General features: G+C 39.9%; 1 protein-coding gene across 4 annotated transcripts; it reads left to right on the top strand.

The window, feature by feature from the left end:
* The first annotated feature begins 5,344 nt into the window (after positions 1-5,344).
* Positions 5,345-21,963, top strand: LOC132823947 (protein C19orf12 homolog). 4 transcript variants are annotated; one of them, XM_060838097.1, is made up of 3 exons: positions 5,345-5,542; positions 8,389-8,556; positions 16,445-21,963. In XM_060838097.1, exons 2-3 carry the CDS (start codon positions 8,397-8,399, stop codon positions 16,708-16,710), a joined length of 426 nt encoding a protein of 141 aa, XP_060694080.1. In that variant the 5' UTR covers positions 5,345-5,542; positions 8,389-8,396; the 3' UTR covers positions 16,711-21,963. The 4 variants fall into 4 exon arrangements, with proteins under 4 accessions (XP_060694080.1, XP_060694081.1, XP_060694082.1 ...); XM_060838098.1 differs by lacking the exon at positions 5,345-5,542 and adding an exon at positions 6,223-6,535; XM_060838099.1 differs by lacking the exon at positions 5,345-5,542 and adding an exon at positions 7,323-7,456.
* The last annotated feature ends 488 nt before the right edge of the window (positions 21,964-22,451 follow it).

Here is a 22,451-nt window from a genome sequence, read left to right as displayed (position 1 = left end):
TAATCTCTCTTCACAGCTGAATCAAGTCAGCCAAGAACATCCTGGGGAATCTCTTCTGCAGTCGCTCTAGTGCAGTCACATTCTTGCTAGTGTGGCACCAGAACTGCACACTCCACTGTAGTTGTGGCCTAATTAACATCCTATCAGCACCAACATTACATCCTTGCTCTTATAGTCAATACCTTTAATAATAAAGTTAAATATCCTATGCCTTCTTAACCAACTTTAAATACTTGTCTTATAACCATCAAGGATCTATGGAATTTCACACCAAAATTCCCCAAAACCTCCGTATTTCTAAGGGACCTACCACTCAATATATATTCACTTACCTTGTTAGTTATCCTAGAATACATCAATTCACACTTTTCAGGTCCATATAATCTTATAGCCTAGGGCTTTCCTCCTTACTATTTACCACATCACCAAATTTTATATCATCTATGAACTTGCTGATCATACCTTCTGCATTCATATCATGTCTCAATCATTCTTTTACACAACAAACAAGTACCCAAAGCTGCACCCTATGCTTTGCAACTGGACACAGGCTTCTCATCACAAACATGCCTCAACTACCAGCATTTGCTTCCAGCAATTAAGCCCAATTTCAAATCCAGTTTGCCAAATTGCTTTGGATCCAATGGACTCTTAGCTTCTTAACCACCTGTCCAAAGCTATCAACTGCACCAGCCTCATCTGCACATCTGGTCACCTCCTCAAGAAATTAAGTAAATTTGTTAGGATGATTACCTCCTTACTGACTATACTTGATTAATAAAAACCAAAACAACAGCAGCTGCTGTAAATCAGAAATAACACTAGAAATTGCTGGAAAAGCTCAGCAGGTCTGACAGCATCTGTGTAGAGAAATTAATGTTAACGTTTTGTGTCCAGTGATCCTCCCTCAGAACCTTGATTAATCCTTGCCTCTCCATGTGGAGATCAATTCTGTCCTCCCAAATTTTTTTCTAAAAGCCAATGTTAGACACATTGGTGTATCCCTGGCTCCCTTCTTAAATAATCGTACCATATTAGCTGTCCCCCAGTCCTCTGGCACCCTTCCTGTGACCAAAGAGAATTTGGAAATTAAAGTCTGAACCCCTACAATCTCCTCTTTTGTTTCTCAGAGCAACCTGGGATTTATTCACTTTCAAACTTGCTAAAACCATTAATACCTCTCTGTCAATGTTAATTCATTCAAGCATATACAATCCCCTTCCTGGATTTCTAGACCTGCATCATTTTTTTATCAAGTGAAAACAGATGGAAAGTACTAATTTAACATTTCAGCTATGTCCACTGGATCAAGCCACATTATCACTTTGGTGGGCCCTACACTCCCCTTCATTTTTCTCTTGCACCAGTTTCTTTTATAAGCAACTCCATGAACTTTCTTTACTTTTCTAGGGCACCTGCTGTTTTGAGCCTGTGATACCTGCAAGAAGCTTCCTCCTTCTCCAATCCTGCCCACCCTTTATCTTTATGGTGGCCCTCCACTTTCACTATTACCCATTTGAATGTTGTTGTGGTTCTGCTCGCCGAGCTGGAAGTTTTTGCTGCAAACGTTTCGTTCCCTGGCTAGGGAACATCATCAGTGCTGTTGGAGCCTCGTGTGAAGCGCTGCTTTGATGTTTCTTCCGGTATTTATATTGGTTTGTTCTTGCCGCTTCCGGGTGTCAGTTTCAGCTGCAGTGATTTGTATGTGGGGTCCAGGTCGATGTGTCTGTTGATGGATGTTCTTGCCGTTTCCGGGTGTCAGTTTCAGCTGTAGTGGTTTGTATATGGTGTCCAGGTCAATGTGTCTGTTGATGGAGTTTGGGGATGAATGCCATGCTTCTAGGAATTCTCTGGCTGTTCTCTGTCTGGCTTGTCCTATGATAGTGGTGTTTTCCTAGTCAAATTCATGTTGCTGGTTGTCTGAGTGTATGGCTACTAGAGATAGCTGGTCGTGTCGTTTTGTGGCTAGCTGATGTTCATGGATGCGGATTGTTAGCTGTCTTCCTGCTTGTCCTATATAGTGTTTTGTGCAGTCCTTGCATGGTATTTTGTAAACTACGTTAGTTTGGCTCATGCTGGGTATTGGGTCCTTTGTTCTAGTGAGTTGTTGTCTGAGTGTGGATGTTGGCTTGTGTGCTGTTATGAGTCCTAAGGGTCGCAGTAGTCTGGCTGTCAGTTCTGAGACGCTCCTGACGTATGGTAGAGTGGCTAGTCCTTTTTGGTTGTGGCATGTCCTTGTTCCTCGGTCTATCTCTTAGGCATCTGGTGATAAAGTTGCGTGGGTATCCGTTTTTGGCGAATACCTTGTATAGATGTTCCTCTTCCTCTTTTCGCAGTTCTGGTGTACTGCAGTGTGTTGTGGCCCTTTTGAATAGTGTCCTGATGCAGCTTCGTTTGTGTGTGTTGGGGTGGTTACTTTCATAGTTTAAGACTTGGTCTGTGTGTGTTGGTTTCCTGTGTACCCTTGTGGTGAATTCTCCGTTGGGTGTTCTCTCTACTAACACGTCTAGGAATGGGAGTTGGCTATCCTTTTCCTCTTCTCGGTATTCGCCAAAAACGGAAATCCACGCAACTTTATCACCAGATGCCTAAGAGATAGACCGAGGAACGAGGACATGCCACAACCAAAAGGACTAGCCACTCTACCATACGTCAGGAGCATCTCAGAACTGACAGCCAGACTACTGCGACCCTTAGGACTCATAACAGCACACAAGCCAACATCCACGCTCAGACAATAACTCACTAGAACAAAGGACCCAATACCCAGCATGAGCCAAACTAACGTAGTTTACAAAATACCATGCAAGGACTGCACAAAACACTATATAGGACAAACAGGAAGACAGCTAACAATCCGCATCCATGAACATCAGCTAGCCACAAAACGACACGACCAGCTATCTCTAGTAGCCATACACTCAGACAACCAGCAACATGAATTTGACTGGGAAAACACCACTATCATAGGACAAGCCAGACAGAGAACAGCCAGAGAATTCCTAGAAGCATGGCATTCATCCCCAAACTCCATCAACAGACACATTGACCTGGACACCATATACAAACCACTACAGCTGAAACTGACACCCGGAAACGGCAAGAACGTCCATCAACAGACACATCGACCTGGACCCCACATACAAATCACTGCAGCTGAAACTGACACCCGGAAGCGGCAAGAACAAACCAATATAAGTACCGGAAGAAACATCAAAGCAGCGCTTCACACGAGGCTCCAACAGCACTGATGATGTTCCCTAGCCAGGGAACGAAACGTTTGCAGCAAAAACTTCCAGCTCGGCGAGCAGAACCACAACAACGGATACCCGAGCTACAAATCTTCAATCAGATTTTAAACCTTTTGAATGTCTACTCCTGCTCTGACGTGGATTTTCCTACAAGTAGCTCCTCCCAGGCCAGAACATGACACATCAAAGCGGCTTTCCCCATTCAGTTAAAAATCACACAACACCAGATTATAGCCCAACAGGTTTAATTAGAAGCACACTAGCTTTTGGAGCGATGCTCCTTCATCAGGTGATAGTGGAGGGCTCGATCGTAACACAGAATTTATAGCAAAAATTTACAGTGTGATGCAACTGAAATTATACATTGAAAAATTGATTGTCTATTAAGCCTTTCATCTGTTAGAATACAGTGATAGTTTCACTTCTTTCTTGTGTAAATCACAAAACTTTATTTTAAAATTGCATTCTTGGGTTAGCTGTTAACAATGGTGACAGCTAGACAATATGTTGAAGGTGTTGGCCCCCTGTGTTCTCTGTCTATGACCTGATGTTTAGATTGATTCTAATCTAAAAAGTGAGATAACAGAGTTTTACATAAATTCATGCAGTTTTTGAGCTCAGAGTTCTACATGAATGCATGCAGTTTTTGAGCAAAGTACAATGTAACTCTGCAAGTACAAATTCACCCCACAAAATATCTGAGTGCACGTGGGTCTTTGTCTGTATGTGTCTGTCTGTCTGTCTGGGGTGGGGGTTGTGAGTGTGAGAAAGTGTGTGTGTGTAGTGTGTGCAGAGTGTCATAAGTATGTGGGTGGGGGCTGCATGTGTGAGTGTGGGAGTGTGTGTGTCTATAAGGGTGTGTGTGGGTGTCTGTGTGCGCGTCTGTGTGTACCTGTGTCCGTGTGTGTGTGTGTGTGTGTGTGTGTAGGAATATCTGTGAGTGTGTGTAGTGCAATGGTGATCACCTGTAATGTGACATGAACCCAAGGTCCCAGTTGAGGCCCTCCCTATGGGTACTGAACTTAGCTATCAGCCTCTGCTCGGCCACTTTCCTCTGCTGCCTGTCCCGAAGTCTACCTTGGAGGATGGTCACCCGAAGGTCCGTGGCTGAATGTCCTGGACCACTGAAGTGCTCCCCAACTGGGAGGGAACCCTGTCTGTTGATTGTTGTGCGGTGCCCATTCATCCATTGTCGTAGCCTTTTCTTGGTTTCCCCAATGTACCATGCCTCCGGGCATCCTTGCCTGCAACGTATAAGGTAGACAATGTTGGCCAAGTCATATGAGTACCTGCCATGTACAAAGTGGGAAGTGTTCCCATGCATAATAGTGGTATCTATGTCCACACTCTGACACGTCTTGCAGCGTCCACCGTGACAGGGTTGTATGGAGTTGTCCTGAGAGCCAGGCAGTTTGCTATGAACAATGATCTGTTTGAGGTTTGGCGGTTGTTTAAAGGTGAGCAGTGGAGGGGTGGGGAAGGTCTTGGTGAGGTGTTCATCCTCATCGATAATGTGTTCCAGGTCACGAAGAACATGGCATAATTTTTCAGCCCCTGGGAAGTACTGAACAACGAAGGGTACCCTGTCAGTTGCAGCACGTGTCTGTCTCCTGAGGAGGTCATTACGGTTCCTTGCTGTGGCACATCGGAACTAGCGGTCGATGAGTTGAACATCGTACCCTGTTCTTGTGAGGGCATCCTTGAGTACTTCCAGGTGTCCGTCACGTTCCTCCTCATCTGAGCAGATCCGGTGTATGTGTAGGGCTTGTCCATAGGGAATGGCTGTTTTAATATGTTTTGGGTTGAAGCTGGAGAAGTGTAGCATTGTGAGGTTGCCTGTGGGTTTGCGGGAGAGTATGGTGCTGAGGTGTCCATCCTTGATTCCCTAGACAGAACTTTTATTTTCAAACCCTGTTTGTCCTTCGCTATAATGACTTTAAATCTTGCTGAATAATGCCTTTATCACTGAAATGGTCCCCCATCACCAAATGCCTCGCTAAGTGTTCCGTAAAACTAGGTCTAGCACCGCCCCATGTATTATAAGTCATTCTACGTGTTAGTGACAATGTGTTGTGGAGGTGCTGTATGAATAACTTCTTCTGTTGTTGACTGTAAGCGGTTGAGCACATTGCGCTGAGTCTTCAGTTCTATGACACTTGTCACTTTCCGCCAGTACTGGGAAATCACGCGATACAAACTCTACAGCTGACCGCTCCCACATCCCAATATTGGAAAATCTGGAGCCGGCCTGGAGATTGCATTGTTCCCTGCAAAGGAGGATCCTAAATCAGGTACCGTGTGCCTAGATATTCATTCGTGGGTGGAATACTGTATAGAGTGCAGTTTTATTTCTCAATTCACGGCGAGGGAGTGATTCCCGTTTATATGTTCCAGTTGGGAAAGCGGGATTCCCGGCCGCGATGTTTACACGTCAAACGGGGAACAGTGACAAAAGATGCGAGCTGAGCAGATGCAGTGGATTTGAAAAGCTTGTATCGCGGCCCTGGAGTGTAATTAACAATAAGGGTTTTCTGTTTAAAGTGAAACCAATGTGTATGGGTAAAGCTATAAAAAAAAGGTCAAAACGGCAACAGGCTTCATTATGTATGCTGAACCTCTATCTATCAGTTCAGTGTGATCCTCACCACATACTAACCTGGTGCTGCTGCCTGCTCATCATCAACAATGACTGAGCTGTTGTAGATATGCAGGTGCTGTATATAGGCCTGGGAAGGACATGAAAAGACTAATTAACAACAAACATGAGGCATACTACTCCATCCAAGGTTCTGGGATGTTACACTGGATGCATGGAAGTTGCAAAGTGTGCACAGGGAGATTGGAGGCCCTCCAGGTAAGTCTTCAAAAGAGAAAACAGCTATTGGGGTCAGTGTTAGGAGTTTAGTGTTGTGAATTTGGAAACACTGTAAAAAAAAAGGTTTCATAACCTAACACAAGTAATTCTGGTTAGCAAATTTATCTTAGTGCAGCTGGTTGGATATAGCTCTTATCAGCCTTGCACACTGCACCAGACCCATATAACATGAACCATTCCCATCAAAAATTCATGCTTGACCTTGTTATCAATACAATTGCATGCATTACACCCCCATCATTTATGTCCTTGACTTCTACCAGGCTGTAACTGATGTGTTACATTCCTGAAGAAGAGCCCATACCCGAAATGTCGATTCTCCTGCTCCTTGGATGCTGCCTGATCTGCGCTTTTCTAGCAACACATTTTCAGCTCTGATCTCCAGCATCTGCAGTCCTCACTTTCTCCGGTAACTGATGTGTAACCTAATTGACTTTAGTCCACTGTTGTAGTCATGGATTCCACAACAGCTTCTTCATGAATGGCCTATTATGGTTTTTCAGAGTTGCCCGATTCCTCTAAGTTCAGTGAATGTTTTACAATAACTGTAACTCTACTGCTAATGATCTGTACTCCAAATTCTTGCAAACATCATTGGAACTGCAGTATTTTCTGGCACCCTGAAAATGTCACTTTTAGGCCCACAGAGTTTTATGATGTTAAAAAATTTTTTTTGATCTGAAGACGACTTAATTTGGTGATTGATTTTCAGAAAATATACCTATTTAATAAATTGAAAATAGCAATTGTAATTGTGCCCATGTGCTTTAGGTACCAAATATATTTATATCGGGATGAAAGCCTCTTTCTTTTAAGAACTATTTTTCTCTGATAGAAGGTTTCTTGTAAAAAGCTACACAACTCCTGCAACTGGTGTGTGACCTAACTGTTTGGGAGGATAAATAATATTAAAAAGTGTCAATCAAAAATTTAACTAAAAGAACAGCAGATTCTTGGATTTTGTTCTGTGTTTAGAAAACTTTTTAGAATATGTTGAATGCAGGGAACATCACTTTCAAACAGGATTAAGTAAATTGTGTCTAGTCTAAAGAAGTTTCAAAACCTCTAAATGAATGAGTTGGACATTGGATGGTGAAGTTGAGGAGAAAAAGAGGTGTCAAGTGTCTCTAGATGCAAGACTCCAGAGCAAAGAACATCAGATCAAGAAGGTTCCGGCATGGTGAGCATGATTAAGATGATACTGATGCCTATATTTAATCAGGAAATTCCAACTGAGGGAAGTTGGAGGAAATTTAAAGTGACAATCTGAGGAGAATTAAGCAAAGGTACAAGAACTCTTGACCCCTTTGAACAGCTTTCAGATCAAATGGTGAGCCTTCCAATTTATGGTGAGTTTTGTTTTGCTTGGACTTTTTAAGTCACTTGGGCGTTGAAAGAAATTTGACTTGAAGTTTGGTTCAGCACAGTAGTAATTTTAATGTATTTTAATTCAGCTCACAAGTTAAGACAGTGTAGTTATTACTATTGAAATTCACTAGTTTTTATATAATGATGTTTTGTTTTAAACTATATAGCTTAGTGGGCACACATTCTTTCAATAAATACCTTTAGTTTTCAGGTTCAAAAAATTATTAAAGTATTCTTGGTCTCTTCCAAAATCATAATGCAATGAAAGCTCATTAATATTTTCAGTATGTGAGTAATGTGCAAAGTTATAATAACAAATCATTCCTATTCTAGTAGCAGAGATAGAGTTAAAAGACAGTGGTTATACTTAGCAAGGGAAAATAAAAGTCAATGCTGTAACGTTTTAAGGTGGTTTTGTCTTGAACTTTTTTTGATCATGTGTAAAGGTGTCTGCCTCTCTCTGTCTCACTAAGAATGTTCTAACATTGGTTATATCATTACAACCGCTGTATGTCTAAAATCAATTACATTATAATAACTCGAGGCTGCTCCTTCCGTTTCTCTGTCGATGGATTTCAATGTTTTCCCCAAGCCAAGCAGCCTTTTAGTAATTACTTCATACTCTTAAAGTGGCCATTAGCCATCAACCCATGGTTTCCGTGCTTTGATTTAAATTCAGTAGTCAAAATGCCCTCTGATATAGCTGTACAGGAACTGTTAGACAAACTGCTAACAGTATCAGCTTTGAATTGAGAGGTCTAACACTACTGAAAAGAAAACATAATCATCAAATATTCAGAAAAATGCATATTTTATAAATTATTGCTTCTCCAAAGATGTCAGCTTAAAAAGTTATTTTGTTATAATTAACAAAGTTCTATGTGATTTCCTTAGATATTGAGATGCCTGTGCATATTGATGATGTGATGCACTTACTGTGCCACATTTCAGAGGTGGAAAAGCTGCAAGTTGCAGTGAAAAATTCTGGAAAAGGAGCACTTTTGGCAGGTGCAATAGCATTTGCAGGAGGCTTGGTCGGTGGTCCTCCAGGAATAGCAGTTGGTAAGTTTTTGCTATTGACCTTAAATGAACAGAGTTTGAGAATGGCAAATGTAGGAATAATGCGTATGCCTCTTTGCAAGTTACTAGTAATTGCTCAAATAAGTTACCATGTGCCTGAACTCTACTGTCTTCTGAAACTTATTCCTAAATGGGTCGCTCCTACAACAATGAAGTTAATGGAAGTCACTGAAAATATGGAAATAGTAATTATGTAGATTAAGTGGAATAATGCCTCAACTTAAATACTGAGGTGGAGGATTTTGTGAGAGCACATTGAGCATTTATGTGAAAACACCACTAACCATAATTTAACAAATATTACCTTTGTTACCACCAAATGGACTTATAAATAAATGAATAATATGTTTGAGGGATCTGAGAGATTCTGGCATTCATAACATTTGTTAATGAATGAAACATGTGCAGGTACATTGTAAATAGAAGTAGCAAATGAAAGAAGTTCTTTGAGAAACTGGAGAGATATCACAGCTTGTTTTAACCATTAGACTCCCATACTAGTTATGGTCTAGCAATCCACAATGGCAAATTGTGTAACAGAACATAGAAAAATACAGCACAGTACAGGCCCTTTGGCCCTCGATGTTGTGCCGATCCAAGCCCACCTAACCTACACTAGCCGACTATCCTCCATATGCCTATCCAATGTCCATTTAAATGCCCATAAAGAGGGAGAGTCTACCACTGCTACTGGCAGGGCATTCCATGAACTCATGACTCACTGAGTAAAGAATCTACCCCTAACATCTGTCCTATACCTACCACCCCTTAATTTAAAGCTATGCCCCCTCGTAATATCTGACTCCCTCGTAATCGAACTCAGTAAATCTGGTAACCCCACAAATTTGCCAAGAAAGTTACTAGACTGTTGTAAACAAGATGCCACCTGGTACACAAAGCTCCCTTGGAGAATTAAATCCTGTAACTCTTGCCAGTCTAGAATATTATATAGCATCAGTCTAATCCTACAATGTTGACTTTAAATATCCTGACAGCATTTGGAAGTGAGCTATTAATCTGGCCTTGCCAGAATCCCAAGAACCAGATACTCGACCTGACCTCAAAGTGCAATTATTTGGTTTTCTAATTGACCCCATCTTTAAGGGTGTTTACTGGTGAGAGATCCAATGTGTTTCAGATATTATGCTGCTTTAAACATAATGCAAATTGGGGGTCCTGTGCACCTCATTTTAGAATGTAGCTGTTTGATCAGAGCACAAAGTTGATAGAAGAGGGACAGAAATGGTTGTTGGAGGTTCCTGGTCACAGATGTTTCAGTAAGATTAGGGCGGGTGGTAAAAAAGGAGGGGGTGTGGCGTTGCTAATTAGAAATGGTATAATGGCAGCAGAAAGGCAGTTCGAGGGGGATCTGCCTTTGGAGGTAGTATGGGCTGAAGTCAGAAATAGGAAAGGAGCAGTCACCTTGTTGGGTGTTTACTATAGGCCCCCCAATAGCAGCAGAGATATGGAGAAAATGATTGGGAAACAGATTTTGCGAAGGTGCAGAAGCCACAGGGTAGTAGTCATGGGCGATTTCAACTTCCCAAATATTGATTGGAAGCTCTTTAGATCAAGTAGATTGGATGGGGCGGTGTTTGTGCAGTGTGTCCAGGAAGCTTTTCTAACTCAGTATGTAGATTGTCCAACCAGAGGGGAGACCTTATTGGATTTGGTACTCGGTAACGAACCGGGACAAGTGATGGGCTTGTTAATGGGTGAGCATTTTGGTGATGGTGACCACAATTCTGTGACTTTCACCTTGGTTATGGAGAGAGATAGGTGCGTGCAACAGGGTAGGCTTTACATTTGTGGGAAGGGTAAATACGATACTGCAAGACGGGATCTGAGGAGCATAAGTTGGGAGCATAGGCTGTCAGGGAAGGATGTCATTGAAATGTGGAACTTTTTCAAAGAACAGATACGACGTGTCCTTTATGTTTGTAGCTGTCAGGCAGGAAAGAGATGGCCGTGTGAGGGAACCTTGGTTGACGAGGGAGGTTGAATGTCTAGTAAAGAGGAAAAAAGAGGCTTACATAAGGTTTAGGAAACCAGGTTTAGACAGAGCGTTGGAGGGATACAGGATAGCCAGGAGGGAGCTGAAGAAGGGGATTAGGAGAGCTAAGAGAGGGCATGAAAAATGTTTGGAGGGCAGGATCAAGGATAACCCCAAGGCCTTTTATGCGTATGTGAGAAACATGAGAATGACGAGAACGAGGGTAGGTCCGATCAAGGACAGTAGTGGGAGACTGTGTACTGAGTCGGAAGAGATAGGAGAGGTCTTGAATGAGTACTTTTCTTCAGTATTTACAAATGAGAGGGACCGTATTGTTGAAGAGGAGAGTATGAAACGGACTGGTAAGCTAGAGGAGATACTTGTTAGGAAGGAAGGTGTGTTGGGCATTTTGAAAAACTTGAGGATAGACAAGTCCCCTGGGCCTGACAGGATATATCCTAGGATTATGTGGGAAGCAAGAGAGGAAATTGCAAAGCTGTTGGCAATGATCTTTTCGTCTTCACTGTCAACGGGGGTGGTACCAGGGGACTGGAGAGTGACGAATGTTGTGCCCCTGTTCAAAAAAGGGAATAGGGATAACCCCGGAGTTACAGGCCAGTCAGTCTTACTTTGGTGGTAGGCAAATTAATGGAAAGGATACTGAGGGATAGGATTTATGAGTATCTGGAAAGACACTGCTTGATTGGGGACAGCCAGCACGGATTTGTGAGGGGTAGTCTTGCCTTACGAGTCTTATTGAATTCTTTGAGGAGGTGACCAAGCATGTGGTGAGGGTAGAGCAGTGGATGTAGTGTACATGGATTTTAGTAAGACATTTGATAAGGTTCCCCATGGTAGGCTTATGCGGAAAGTCAGGAGGCATGGGATAGTGAGAAATTTGGCCAGTTGGATAGAGAACTGGCTAACCGGTCGAAGTCAGAGAGTGGTGGTAGATGGTAAATATTCAGCGTGGAGCCCAATTACAAGTGGAGTTCCGCAGGGATCAGTTCTGAGTCCTCTGCTGTTTGTAATTTTTATTCATGACTTTGAAGAGGGAGTCGAAGGGTGGGTCAGTAAATTTGCAGATGATACGAAGATTGTTGGAGTTGTGGATAGTGAGGAGGGCTATTGTCAGTTGCAAAGGGACTTAGATATGATGCAGAGCTGGGTTGAGGAGTGGCAGATGGAATTCAACCCCGTCAAATGTGAGGTTGTCCATTTTGGAAGGACAAATAAGAATGCGGAATACAGGGTTAACGGTAGGGTTCTTAGTAAGGTAGAGGAGCAGAGGGATCTTGGGGTCTATGTACATAGATCTCTGAAAGTTGCCATTCAGGTGGATAGAGCTTGTAAGAAGGCCTATGGTGTATTAGTGTTCATTAGCAGAGGGATTGAATTCAAGAGTCGTGAGGTGATGTTGCAGCTGTATAGGACCTTGGTAAGGTGACATTTGGAGTACTGTGTGCCGTTCTGGTCGCCTCACTTTAGGAAAGATGTGGAAGCTTTGGAGAGGGTGCAGAGGAAATTTACCAGGATATTACCTGGAATGGAGAATAGGTCGTACGAGGATAGGTTGAGAGTGCTAGGCCTTTTCTCATTGGAACGGCGAAGGATGAGGGGTGACTTGATAGAGGTTTATAAGATGATCAGGGGAATAGATAGAGTAGACAGCCAGAGACTTTTTCCCCGGGTACAACAGAATGTTACAAGGGGACATAAATTTAAGGTGAACGATGGAAGGTATAGGGGGATGTCAGGGGTAGGTTCTTTACCCAGAGAGTGGTGGGGGGCATGGAATGTGTTGCCTGTGGGAGTGGCAGAGTCAGAATCATTGGTGACCTTTAAGCGGAAATTGGATAGGTACATGGATAGGTGCTTAATCTAGGATAAATGTTTGGCACAACATGGTGGGCCGAAGGCCCTGTTCTGTGCTGTATTGTTCTATATTCTATTTTCTATGTTCGAAAGTTTGCTTCCATGTAAATTATGTATAAACAGCGTTTGTCAACACTGGCAACCTCAGAATTGTAGCCATGGAAGATTTCAGATCTTGCTGGATTTCTTAGGCTGTGAACAGTTTGGGCCAACCAGGTCGGGTGGGGTCAAGGGTCACTGGAGCATGAGAATAGACTGTCATTCAAGTGGTGAAGTTTGTGAAACTATGCCTCATGGCTGTGTAGTGCAAAGCCAAATTGCTCAAATAAATTATTCTTTACAAATTCACTTAATTAAAATTGTATGCTGTGTTTCTAAATGTGCAATTTTCAGACAATTCTATTTTTTGGGTAGCTGGCTTGGAGGTGTGCAGTACAGTAACAACCCCTTCAGTCAATGCCAACCGGTATCCTAAATTAATCTAGTCCCATTTGCTAGCATTTGGGCTATATCCCTCTAAGCCCTTCTTATTCATATACCATCCAGATGTTGTAATTGAATGTTGTAATTGTACCAGGCTTCACCACTTACTCTGGCAGTTCATTCCATACACGTACCAGCCTTTGTGTGAATAAGTTGCCCCTTAGGTCCCTTTTAAATCTTTCCCCTCTCACCATAAACCTATCCCCTCAAGTTACAGACTCCTCTATCCTTGGAAAATGACTTTAGCTATTCACTCTATCCATGCCTGTCATGATTTTATAAACCTCTGTAAGGTCACCCCTCAGCCTCCAACATTTCAGGGAAAATAGCTCCAACCTATTCAGCACCTCCCTATAGCTCAAACCCTCCAACCATGGCAACATCCTTGTAATTCTTTTCTGTCCCCTTTGAAATTTAACAACATCTTTCCTATAGCAAGGAGAATAGAATTTAATGTAGTGTTCTAAAAGTGGCTTAAGCAATGACTTGTACAGCCGCAACATAACATCCCAACTCCTATACTCAATGCACTGACCAATAAAAGCAAGTGTACCAAACAGCACCTTCGCTATCCTATCTACCTGTAATTCCACTTTCAAGGAACCACGAACCTGCACCCCAAAGTCTCTTTGTTCAGCACCATTCCACAGGATCCTACCATTTAATGTGCATGTCCTGCCCAGATTTGTCTTAACAAAATGCAACACATATTTATCTAAATTAAACACCATCTGCACCCCTCAGCCCATGAGCCCATTTGAGCTAGGTCCCATTATACTGCAATAACCCTCACTGTCCAGAACACCACCAATTTTGGTGTCATCTGCAAACTTAAGTATTCCTTTTATATTTACATCCAAGCCATTGAGATAAGTGACAAAAAACAGTGGACCCAGCACCAATCTTTGCAGCACACCCACTGGTCACAAGACTCCAATCAGAAAAACAGCCCTGCACCATCAACCTCTGTTTCCTACCTTCAAGCCAGTTTTGTATCCCAATGGCTAGCTCTCCCTGGATTCCAGTATAACAATTACCTTAGTTTTCTCTCTTTTCTTTCCTTACAATTAAATCCTTTTATATATTAGATCATTGTTGTTGATCTGCAATATTTCTCTGATGCAGGCATATCCCTTTTTAAATGATGATAACCAGAAAGGTACTTGTTGTTCCAAAAATGTCGTAACCAGTGGCTTACTAAATCTCATGTTAATTCACTCAATACATGTGCTTCAATTCTAATGTAACATCCCAATATTTCCTAACATTGAAAATGCTGGATCTAATACCACTAACAGATTCTTTTCAAAGTCTCCCTGTACTAATTTAGTTCCCTTCAGTGTTTTTGTGTGTCCTCTTGAAATTAGTTCTTTGCTGCAGGATGCATTACTTCATACTAGAGAGTTATGCATTTCTTTTTCCCCATATATTACAGTCAAATTACAGAACAGACCTAAGTTCTACAACAAAAGTTTAATTTTTTTTCTTAATGAAAAATTTACTTAATATTTCTACAAATATTCTTAAATTTGTAGAAATATTATTACAGGATATAGAACATGGTACACTCTCAATCCTTATGTGCAGTATGACAGGGAGACAATATGGATTTCCCTGCACATTACTAAAATGGGATGAACATGCCAGAATTGACTGACAATAATGCTTCATGTGTGAATAATACAGTTGAATAGAGTTCTGAATAATGGAGTTATTTGAGCCACCCACTATTTATACATTTTCTGCAGCATTTAAATCCATTAAGCTTCTGATCATTATGAAACAAATTTAAAGTCCATAATGACTAACTACTTCTCTTGGTTTCAGTAGGTAAATATACCATTTTGGGAAACTGAGTCACGTGGATGAGGAAGAGTTTTGATCCCTAGTTAGTGTTGACTTAACTTATTTTCCATTGGGTGATTTAGAACAATTCATTTGCTTTAGGCTTTCCATGCTCGTAAGAATAAAACAATAAAATTGCAGTGCTATGGGAAAACAACAGATGTATGGGGTTTCTAGTTGGATAACACCATCAGAAAGTCGATATAAGAACTAGGAGCTGGAGTAGGCCGTCCGGCCCATCGAAACTGCTCCGCTATTCAATAAGATCATAGCTGATCTTCACATGGACTCAGATCCACTTACTTGTGCTCTCATTGTATCCCTTAACTCCTTTTATTTTTTCAAAAGAAGTCTATCTTAGTTTTAAAAACGTTTACTGAAGTAGCGTCAACTACTTCATTGGGCAAGGAATTCCATAGATTAACAACCCTCTGGGTGAAGAAGGTCCTTCTCAATGCAATAAAAAAATCTGCTCCCTCTAATCTTGAGGCTATGCCCTCTTGTCCTAGTTTCTCCTGCCAGTGGAAACATCCTCTGTACTTCAAGCTTATCAATTTCCTTCGTAACTTTATATGTTTCTATAAGATCCTCCCTCATTCTTCTGAATTCCAATGAATATAATCCTAATCTACTCAGTCTCTCCTCATAAACCAACACCCTCAACTCCGGAATTAACCTAGTGAACCTCGTCTGCACACCTTCCAGTGCCAGTACATCCTTTCTCAAGTAAGGAGACCAAAACTGCACACAGTACTCCAGGTGTAATCTTGCCAGCACCCTGTACAGCTGCAACATAACCTCCCTGCTTTTAAATTCAATTCCTTTAGCAATGAACGACAAACTTCCATTTGCCTTCCTAATAACTTGTTGTACCTGCAGATTAACCTTCTGTGATTCATGCACAAGGACACTCAGGTTCCTCTGAATAACAGCATGTTGCAACTTTTTACCATTCAAGTAATAATCTGTTTTTACCATTACTCCGACCAAAACGGATGACTTCACATTTATTAACATTGTATTCCATCTGCCAGACCTTTGCCCGCTCTCTTAAAGTATATATACTCCTCTGCAAAGTTTCACAATCCCCTGCACACATTGCTCTGCACTCATCTTAGTGTCATCTGCGGACTTTGACACACTACACGTGGTTCCCAACTCCAACTCATCTCTGTAAATTGTGAATAATTATGGTCCCAACACTGATCCCTGAGGCACACCACTACTCATTGATTGCCAGCTTTGCTTTGTGTTAGTCAACCAATCCTCTATCCATGCTAATACTTCAGCTGTAACACCATGCATCCTTTTCTTATGCAGCACCTTGTCAAAGGAATTTGGAAATCTAGGTACACCATATCCAATGGGTCCCCATATTGCCATGATGGGCTCCCTCTGTGCTATATGATTCTTTAAACTGTTGAAAAGTGATCGTATGCAGATGCTGTTTGTGGATACGATTAATTCTGGCTGTGATAGCCTTTGTAATTAAATCACCTGGGGGAGTTTTCACTATTCTGGGTCTCAACAATATCTTTTTCGGCAAGGGATTTAATGGCTGTTGGAATTCAGAAAATAGCCAAAATTAAATTCCTCTTCAAAAAGAGGAATAATTCATTTCAAAATGTAGAAAATAAATAATCTTAAGCTTTTCTTGGTTTTTGTTCTCCCTAGGTGGTGTAGTTGGTGGATTGTTGGGTGCCTGGATGACGAGTGGACAGTTTAAACCATTACCGCAGATTATTATGGAACTTCCACCAAATCAACAGCTGATATTATCTAAAGATGTGCGTAACATTGTCCAGCATTTAGACTGGACTGATGCAGTACAACTGATATCATTGGTGATGGGAAATACTGCCCTGAAGCAGGAGGTGATGTCAGCAATAAGTGCGTTTTTTTTGAGACAACTTAATGCTGAGGTACGACACTTTGACTGAAACCTATATTAACAGCTTTTTCTAGAAATTTAAATGAAGTACCATTTGCTGGAATATAAGAAGAGCATTCATTTTGCCTATGCAAGTTCAAAGATCTTTGAAGAATGGGCTTTGGATAATGCTACAATGACTTTAACCTGTAGGATTCATTATGAAGATTTATACATAGCTGACTTTGGATTCAGCATTCTCAAAATATGTTTTAACTTTTTGAGAGCCATGTCCTGTTGATGATGTTAGTAGTATTTTGGAATTAAGCCTGGTTTGTAAACAAAGAATAATTCTGTTTGGATAGACATAAGATCTAATTATCCTTAATTTTGCTATTTTCAAAGTCTTGTTAATACTGTTTCAGTTGTATTGCAAATTGGTGTGCAATGAATTAAATTGGCAATTCCATCACAAAATTGGTATTTACAACAAATATATAATCATTTAAAACATATTGGCAGAGTGCATGTTGGAATGCTGTAGGCTAATATGTAACAGACCCTGGGCTCTCTCTGAAGATAGAAGAATTGAATTTGACTATTACCTGACTTGAGCTGATGCAAGGAAAGAAAATATAGATCTGATCTGAAATCCCAGTGATCAAATGTAATTCAAGAAGAATATCAGAGCAACCATTCCCTAAGTCTCATGTATAGCAATAGCTTCTAATGCTTTTTAGGATCAATCATAAGGTATAGATCTCACCTGCAGAATTGCAATTGGCTCTACAAAATCCATAAGGCTATTGGAATACCACCACATATCACAAGCTGACAATCAACCAATAACAACCAGGAATAAATTCTGTTCCTCCCAGAATGCTAAGAATGTTCTTGAAATAATATAAATATTCTGTCCTTAAAGAAATAATCCGGTATAAAAAGGCATATATATATTATTTCAGAACTCGTGCTTATGGACTGTGAAGAACCCACAAAAGGGATCGCCTAGTCCTAAATTAGATCAGGTAGAAAATGGACAGCGGATGAATAATAGTAACTGTAGAAGCAAACTACATGTTGGCAGTGCACTCAGTGAATGATAGGATGCCTCCGAATGTTTTACAATAAACAATAGACATTGAAAAGCAAAAGAGCTAACTTCTCTGACAGGTGACATCACCCTGCCTCAGTAAAGAACTGTGAAAAAGAGGCAGGATATTGGAGGATGGATTAGATTTGATGAAGGAGTGTCTCAAAACCAGCAATCCCAGTTGAGAGGTATGGTGGATTTTGTGTTTTGCTTTATTTTGGGGGTTAAGCAATTCGGGTTGGGCAGTTTGCAGCGGTCAGGGGGAGTTCAACAGTCTCTTGGACAATAGAAACTGTCAGGCACACAAAAAGCGAATAATTTGCAGGCTCATTGTTGTGACAGTGGAGTACCTTTTCAAGCTGGAAATTTCTCTCACACCTAACAATGATTCAGATTCATGCATAACAACTTAAACACAAAACGTTGTTTTTTTTGGTCTTCATTGTGTTTTAGATAGCCTGTTTTGAAACATTGTACCTGAATCGATTTGGTGTACACTAAGTTTAACGATCCTCAATCAAATCACCCCATAGTCTCTCTACCTTCAGCCAGTATAGTAATTAGGATGGAGATTGAGTTCTCCAAACATCCTAAAATGATTGTGCTTTACTGGTCACGTTGGTAATGCAGAAAAGGACTAGGCTCAGCTGGTGCAAGAAATGCACTGAAAATATATTCCTGCACATGTCTTTGTTAATATGTGCAAGATCACAGAACCTTTGAAACTGGGGTCCGCTGTATCCTTACAAAAATCAACTTTTGTTGAATGATGTAATTTGTGATTTTCAATTTTGTAGTTTAGTATAATTATAAAACGCTGTGAATGCTGGCAATCTGCAATAAATTCAGAAAATGTTTGAAATCTCCTGCTGTTCTGGCAGCATCAGTGGCGAATGAGTTCCATTGATTTTTGTCAGACTGATCTTTTTCCACAGGTGCTGCTTGACCTGCTAAATATTTCTGGCATTGTCTGTTTTTATGTGTGGTTTAGTAAGACAGTTAATGAAATGAATTGAGGTGAATATACTGTGGAGCAGACCAAGGTACAAATTTAGCTTAAATGGCTGGACAACCTGTGGTAACATTGTGTTTCTATTCTAACTAAATTATATGGCCACAAGTTTTACAGTTTGTAAAAAGAAACTTTCTTCTACAAAATACTAATGAAGCTTAATTTCATTATGGTCTTTGCCATTATGGTGAGATCCCAGATTTCCCATTTTAATGCTGCTTTTAGAATTTCATTCTGAATTCTAAATCAGCATTAAGCCAATCTCAACATAGACACTGGTGAATGTTCCATGAAATTCCTCCTTACCAGTCATTTTGAAATGTTTAAGACATTTATTTTGGGGAAAATTAATCTCGATCAAAATAGAACTGAAGAGAATCCATAGTAAGAAAGGTGCACTATGGCAAAGGTGAAGGAATGAAAATGAGTTAAGTAAATTTATTTAGTGAATGTCTCAGTGTCTTATTCTCATGTATTTTGAGAATTACCAGCATCGGTCAAAGAGGCTGCAATCTATTCTACAAGATGATACATTTTCTGATGTTAACTTAGAGCCTTTATTCAAAGGCAATTTATTTAAAGACGATATTTTCCATGATTTCTTGAACTAAAGTATTAGAAATAATTTAATAAGTTAGGATAATCCAGTTTTTTTTTCTTTTATTGCCATTTGCAGTTACTTGCAAAATGTGAAAAACTCTTAAAATAACATAACTGCTTGAATTGCTAAACTGTATCAAATTGTCTGTTTTTGCCTATAATTTTATGCTGTCTTCATGATATGTTGTACAATGTCTTTAACTCTCCTGGCACAGAATTCTGATTCCCAGCACACAGAAGAGCATCAGCCATACACTACCCATAATGTTCCATCCATTATAGACAGAAATTCAGAAATGCATAGCTGGGTAGTAAACATCAATTACTGGATGGCACCACAGATTAATTTACTGTGTTGATAATTGTCTTGATTTGAAAGCAGCCCCTATCGATGGTTTGAAAATCTCTTACAGTACAAAAAAACCTAAAGATGGTAAGCTTGGGAAGTTTCTGTCAGTTGAATGTTTAGGATGTGCAAATTATTGGTAGAGTGGGAAATGAATTGTCCCTAAGTTGATAAGATCGACCAGAGATGGTGTAGTTAGCACTTACTTCAAAGAGTGGAGGCAAAATCTTTTTCTCAAGTGAAAAAATATATCCTTAAGTCATCTGGAGGACAATTGTTTTTGGGTCCGAGGAGTTGTAAAGCTCTCAGCTGAAAACTAGAAGACACAGAAAAAAAAAAGTGGTGGAAATACACAGAAGATTTGGTAGTATCTGTAGAGAGAGCAATAGAGTTAGTGTTTCAGATCAAGAATTTAGAAATGGGGTGTTCTTCTATAGGCTGACCTCAAATTGTTACTATTTGATAACCAGAGTCACAAACATTCTTTTTTAAAAGCTTTCCAAATTTAGTTGAAAGGAATGTGTAAATCATTTAGGAATTCATGAACAAGATTACATTGATCATTTTTTGCATGGTACACAATAAATAGCACTTATTGTGCTGCAGTCAACCAGTCACAGGGAATAGAAGGATGTTTGTTATGTATAATTTAACTGGAAAATTGTAGATTTAATGAAATATTTTAAAACACATAAAGGTGCTGATATGATTCATTGAATTAACTATTAGTCAAAAGCTGTTTTGAAGCTTAACAATGTACCATATCATTTCACATATCTGACTGTATCATCAATGACTACAAATAGTAGAAGTTATGGAAATGTTAAAAGGTGCACCTTGTCATTGTCAGCTGGTTATATGGTCTAATAATATGTTGTATGTGATCATTAGACCAACAATAGAATTCATATTTCAAGGTTATCTTTTTTAGATCTGTAATAGCAATTGATAAATATTAATGCTGAACAGATCCACATTTTTGACCACTCAAAACATATTAACAATTTGCCATTGTCTCTTTAATCATATTTTATAAATCTAGAATCAAGATCTTTAATTTTATTAATAATATGCATATTCCACTATTGGGCCCAAATTTTTAACTGTGTAAATGGATATGTTTTAAGTGAGTTAAAATCTAACCTACATTTTGTTTATTCTGGAATTTTGAGAGCCATTGCATGTGTTTTGGAGAGTATGACAGCAAATTAATTAAAGTACAATACTTATGATGTACTAATGGGTCATGACAAGGCAGCCTGTTGCTTTTGTTTACCGGAAGATGAACTAATGTTTGAAGTTGAACAAGATTTTTGATTGACCTCTGTTTCATGTTAATAATAGTACCACTAACATTGATTTTGTTTTTTTTAAATTAATTTAACAATGCCCCCTAGCTTACTTGTGCAGCAGTTTTCCTGTTAAATTGGAGACCATGGGCAAATCTTCCTGTTCTGGAGACTGGATGGCAGTGTGCCAGAGACCTGCCACCTTTCTATTTCACCTGAATTAAGTTGGAGGTTGAAAGGCCCAAGCATGATCTTCACACCCTGCCACCAGTTGAGACCTTTAAATGGTCAATTAAGGACCACACAATGGCCTATTCCCACCAGGACTGTGATTATCTCAGCTCCAAGTGTGGTGGGGGAGGGGGAACAATTGATCTGCCTGATGTGCAGCTGATCTGCGCATGATCAAAGGACTGGACATAGGCCTAAGGAAATGGTCACAAAGAGCCTGACACCCCTTATTAATCTCCCCAAAATACATATAACTGACATCTTGGTCCTTGCTGCAGGCACTGGGTTTGCAGTGAAAAGTCAGGATGAAAAGTCAGCCAATGACTCTGGAAGACACTGGCCAATATGAAAAGGAAATTAAATGGTAGATGCTTTTGGAATCATCTTGATTTCTTTCCCCACTTATCTTGCCCCATTTTAGAAGGAAATAATTTTGATGGAAAGTCTCATGAGATTCAGTGATGACCAGAATTCTTGTAACTTTATAGAAAACAAAAGCTTCCTGAAGATAGTCAAACTTTATTGGTTCTTGGACAGTATGGAAGTAACTGTCTCTGATTGGAAAGTTAGCTGTAAAAGTGGTGGTGATTTTTAAAATGTTTCAAAACATTTCTGGTTACAAAAATTAGCTATCGAATAAAATATGAAGGTGGTAGTCATATTAATTTTTGAACCTAGTATTTTGATAGGGAATCATATTTAAACCTTTGTGATGATTGACTAAAATGTTTATAATTTATTGTGGTTTTTAATTATATGATGCATGTTGTCTATTAGGTTAAAAAATGTAATAATGGAACATTGTTAGAAATTCCTGCAATGTATTGTGTAAATATTTAATTTAAAGTTCCATTTGAAGCCTTACTTTAGTCAACCACTTGGTTTCTTATTTAATGGATTGGAGAATAATCTCTATTTTCATCATGCAAACAACCTGCGAAACTTGGTGAAGATTGACACACATTTCCATGGCAGTAGTGAGAATGCTTAGTTTGAAAGTGCACCAAGAAACAAATGGCCAAAAAGAGATACTGAGTACAACTCAATGAAAGGGAATTTGAGTGTCCTCACAGCTTCAGAATAAATCAAAAATGCATGTACATTAAAAAATTTATTTTCCTAGCCTGAGAACAGAAATTTTGGAACATATGGTAAAAAAGTAGAAATTTAATTCTTGACTTTGAGGAAAAAGTGTCTGATTTTTCCTTTTTAAGGTTCACACAGATTGATCAGAATCTCA

This window comes from Hemiscyllium ocellatum, chromosome 17 (assembly GCF_020745735.1).
Source record: "Hemiscyllium ocellatum isolate sHemOce1 chromosome 17, sHemOce1.pat.X.cur, whole genome shotgun sequence".
Taxonomy (NCBI): Eukaryota; Metazoa; Chordata; class Chondrichthyes; order Orectolobiformes; family Hemiscylliidae; genus Hemiscyllium; species Hemiscyllium ocellatum.
Note: the sequence above shows the minus strand (reverse complement) of the source record. Positions and strands in the feature narration are given on the sequence as shown.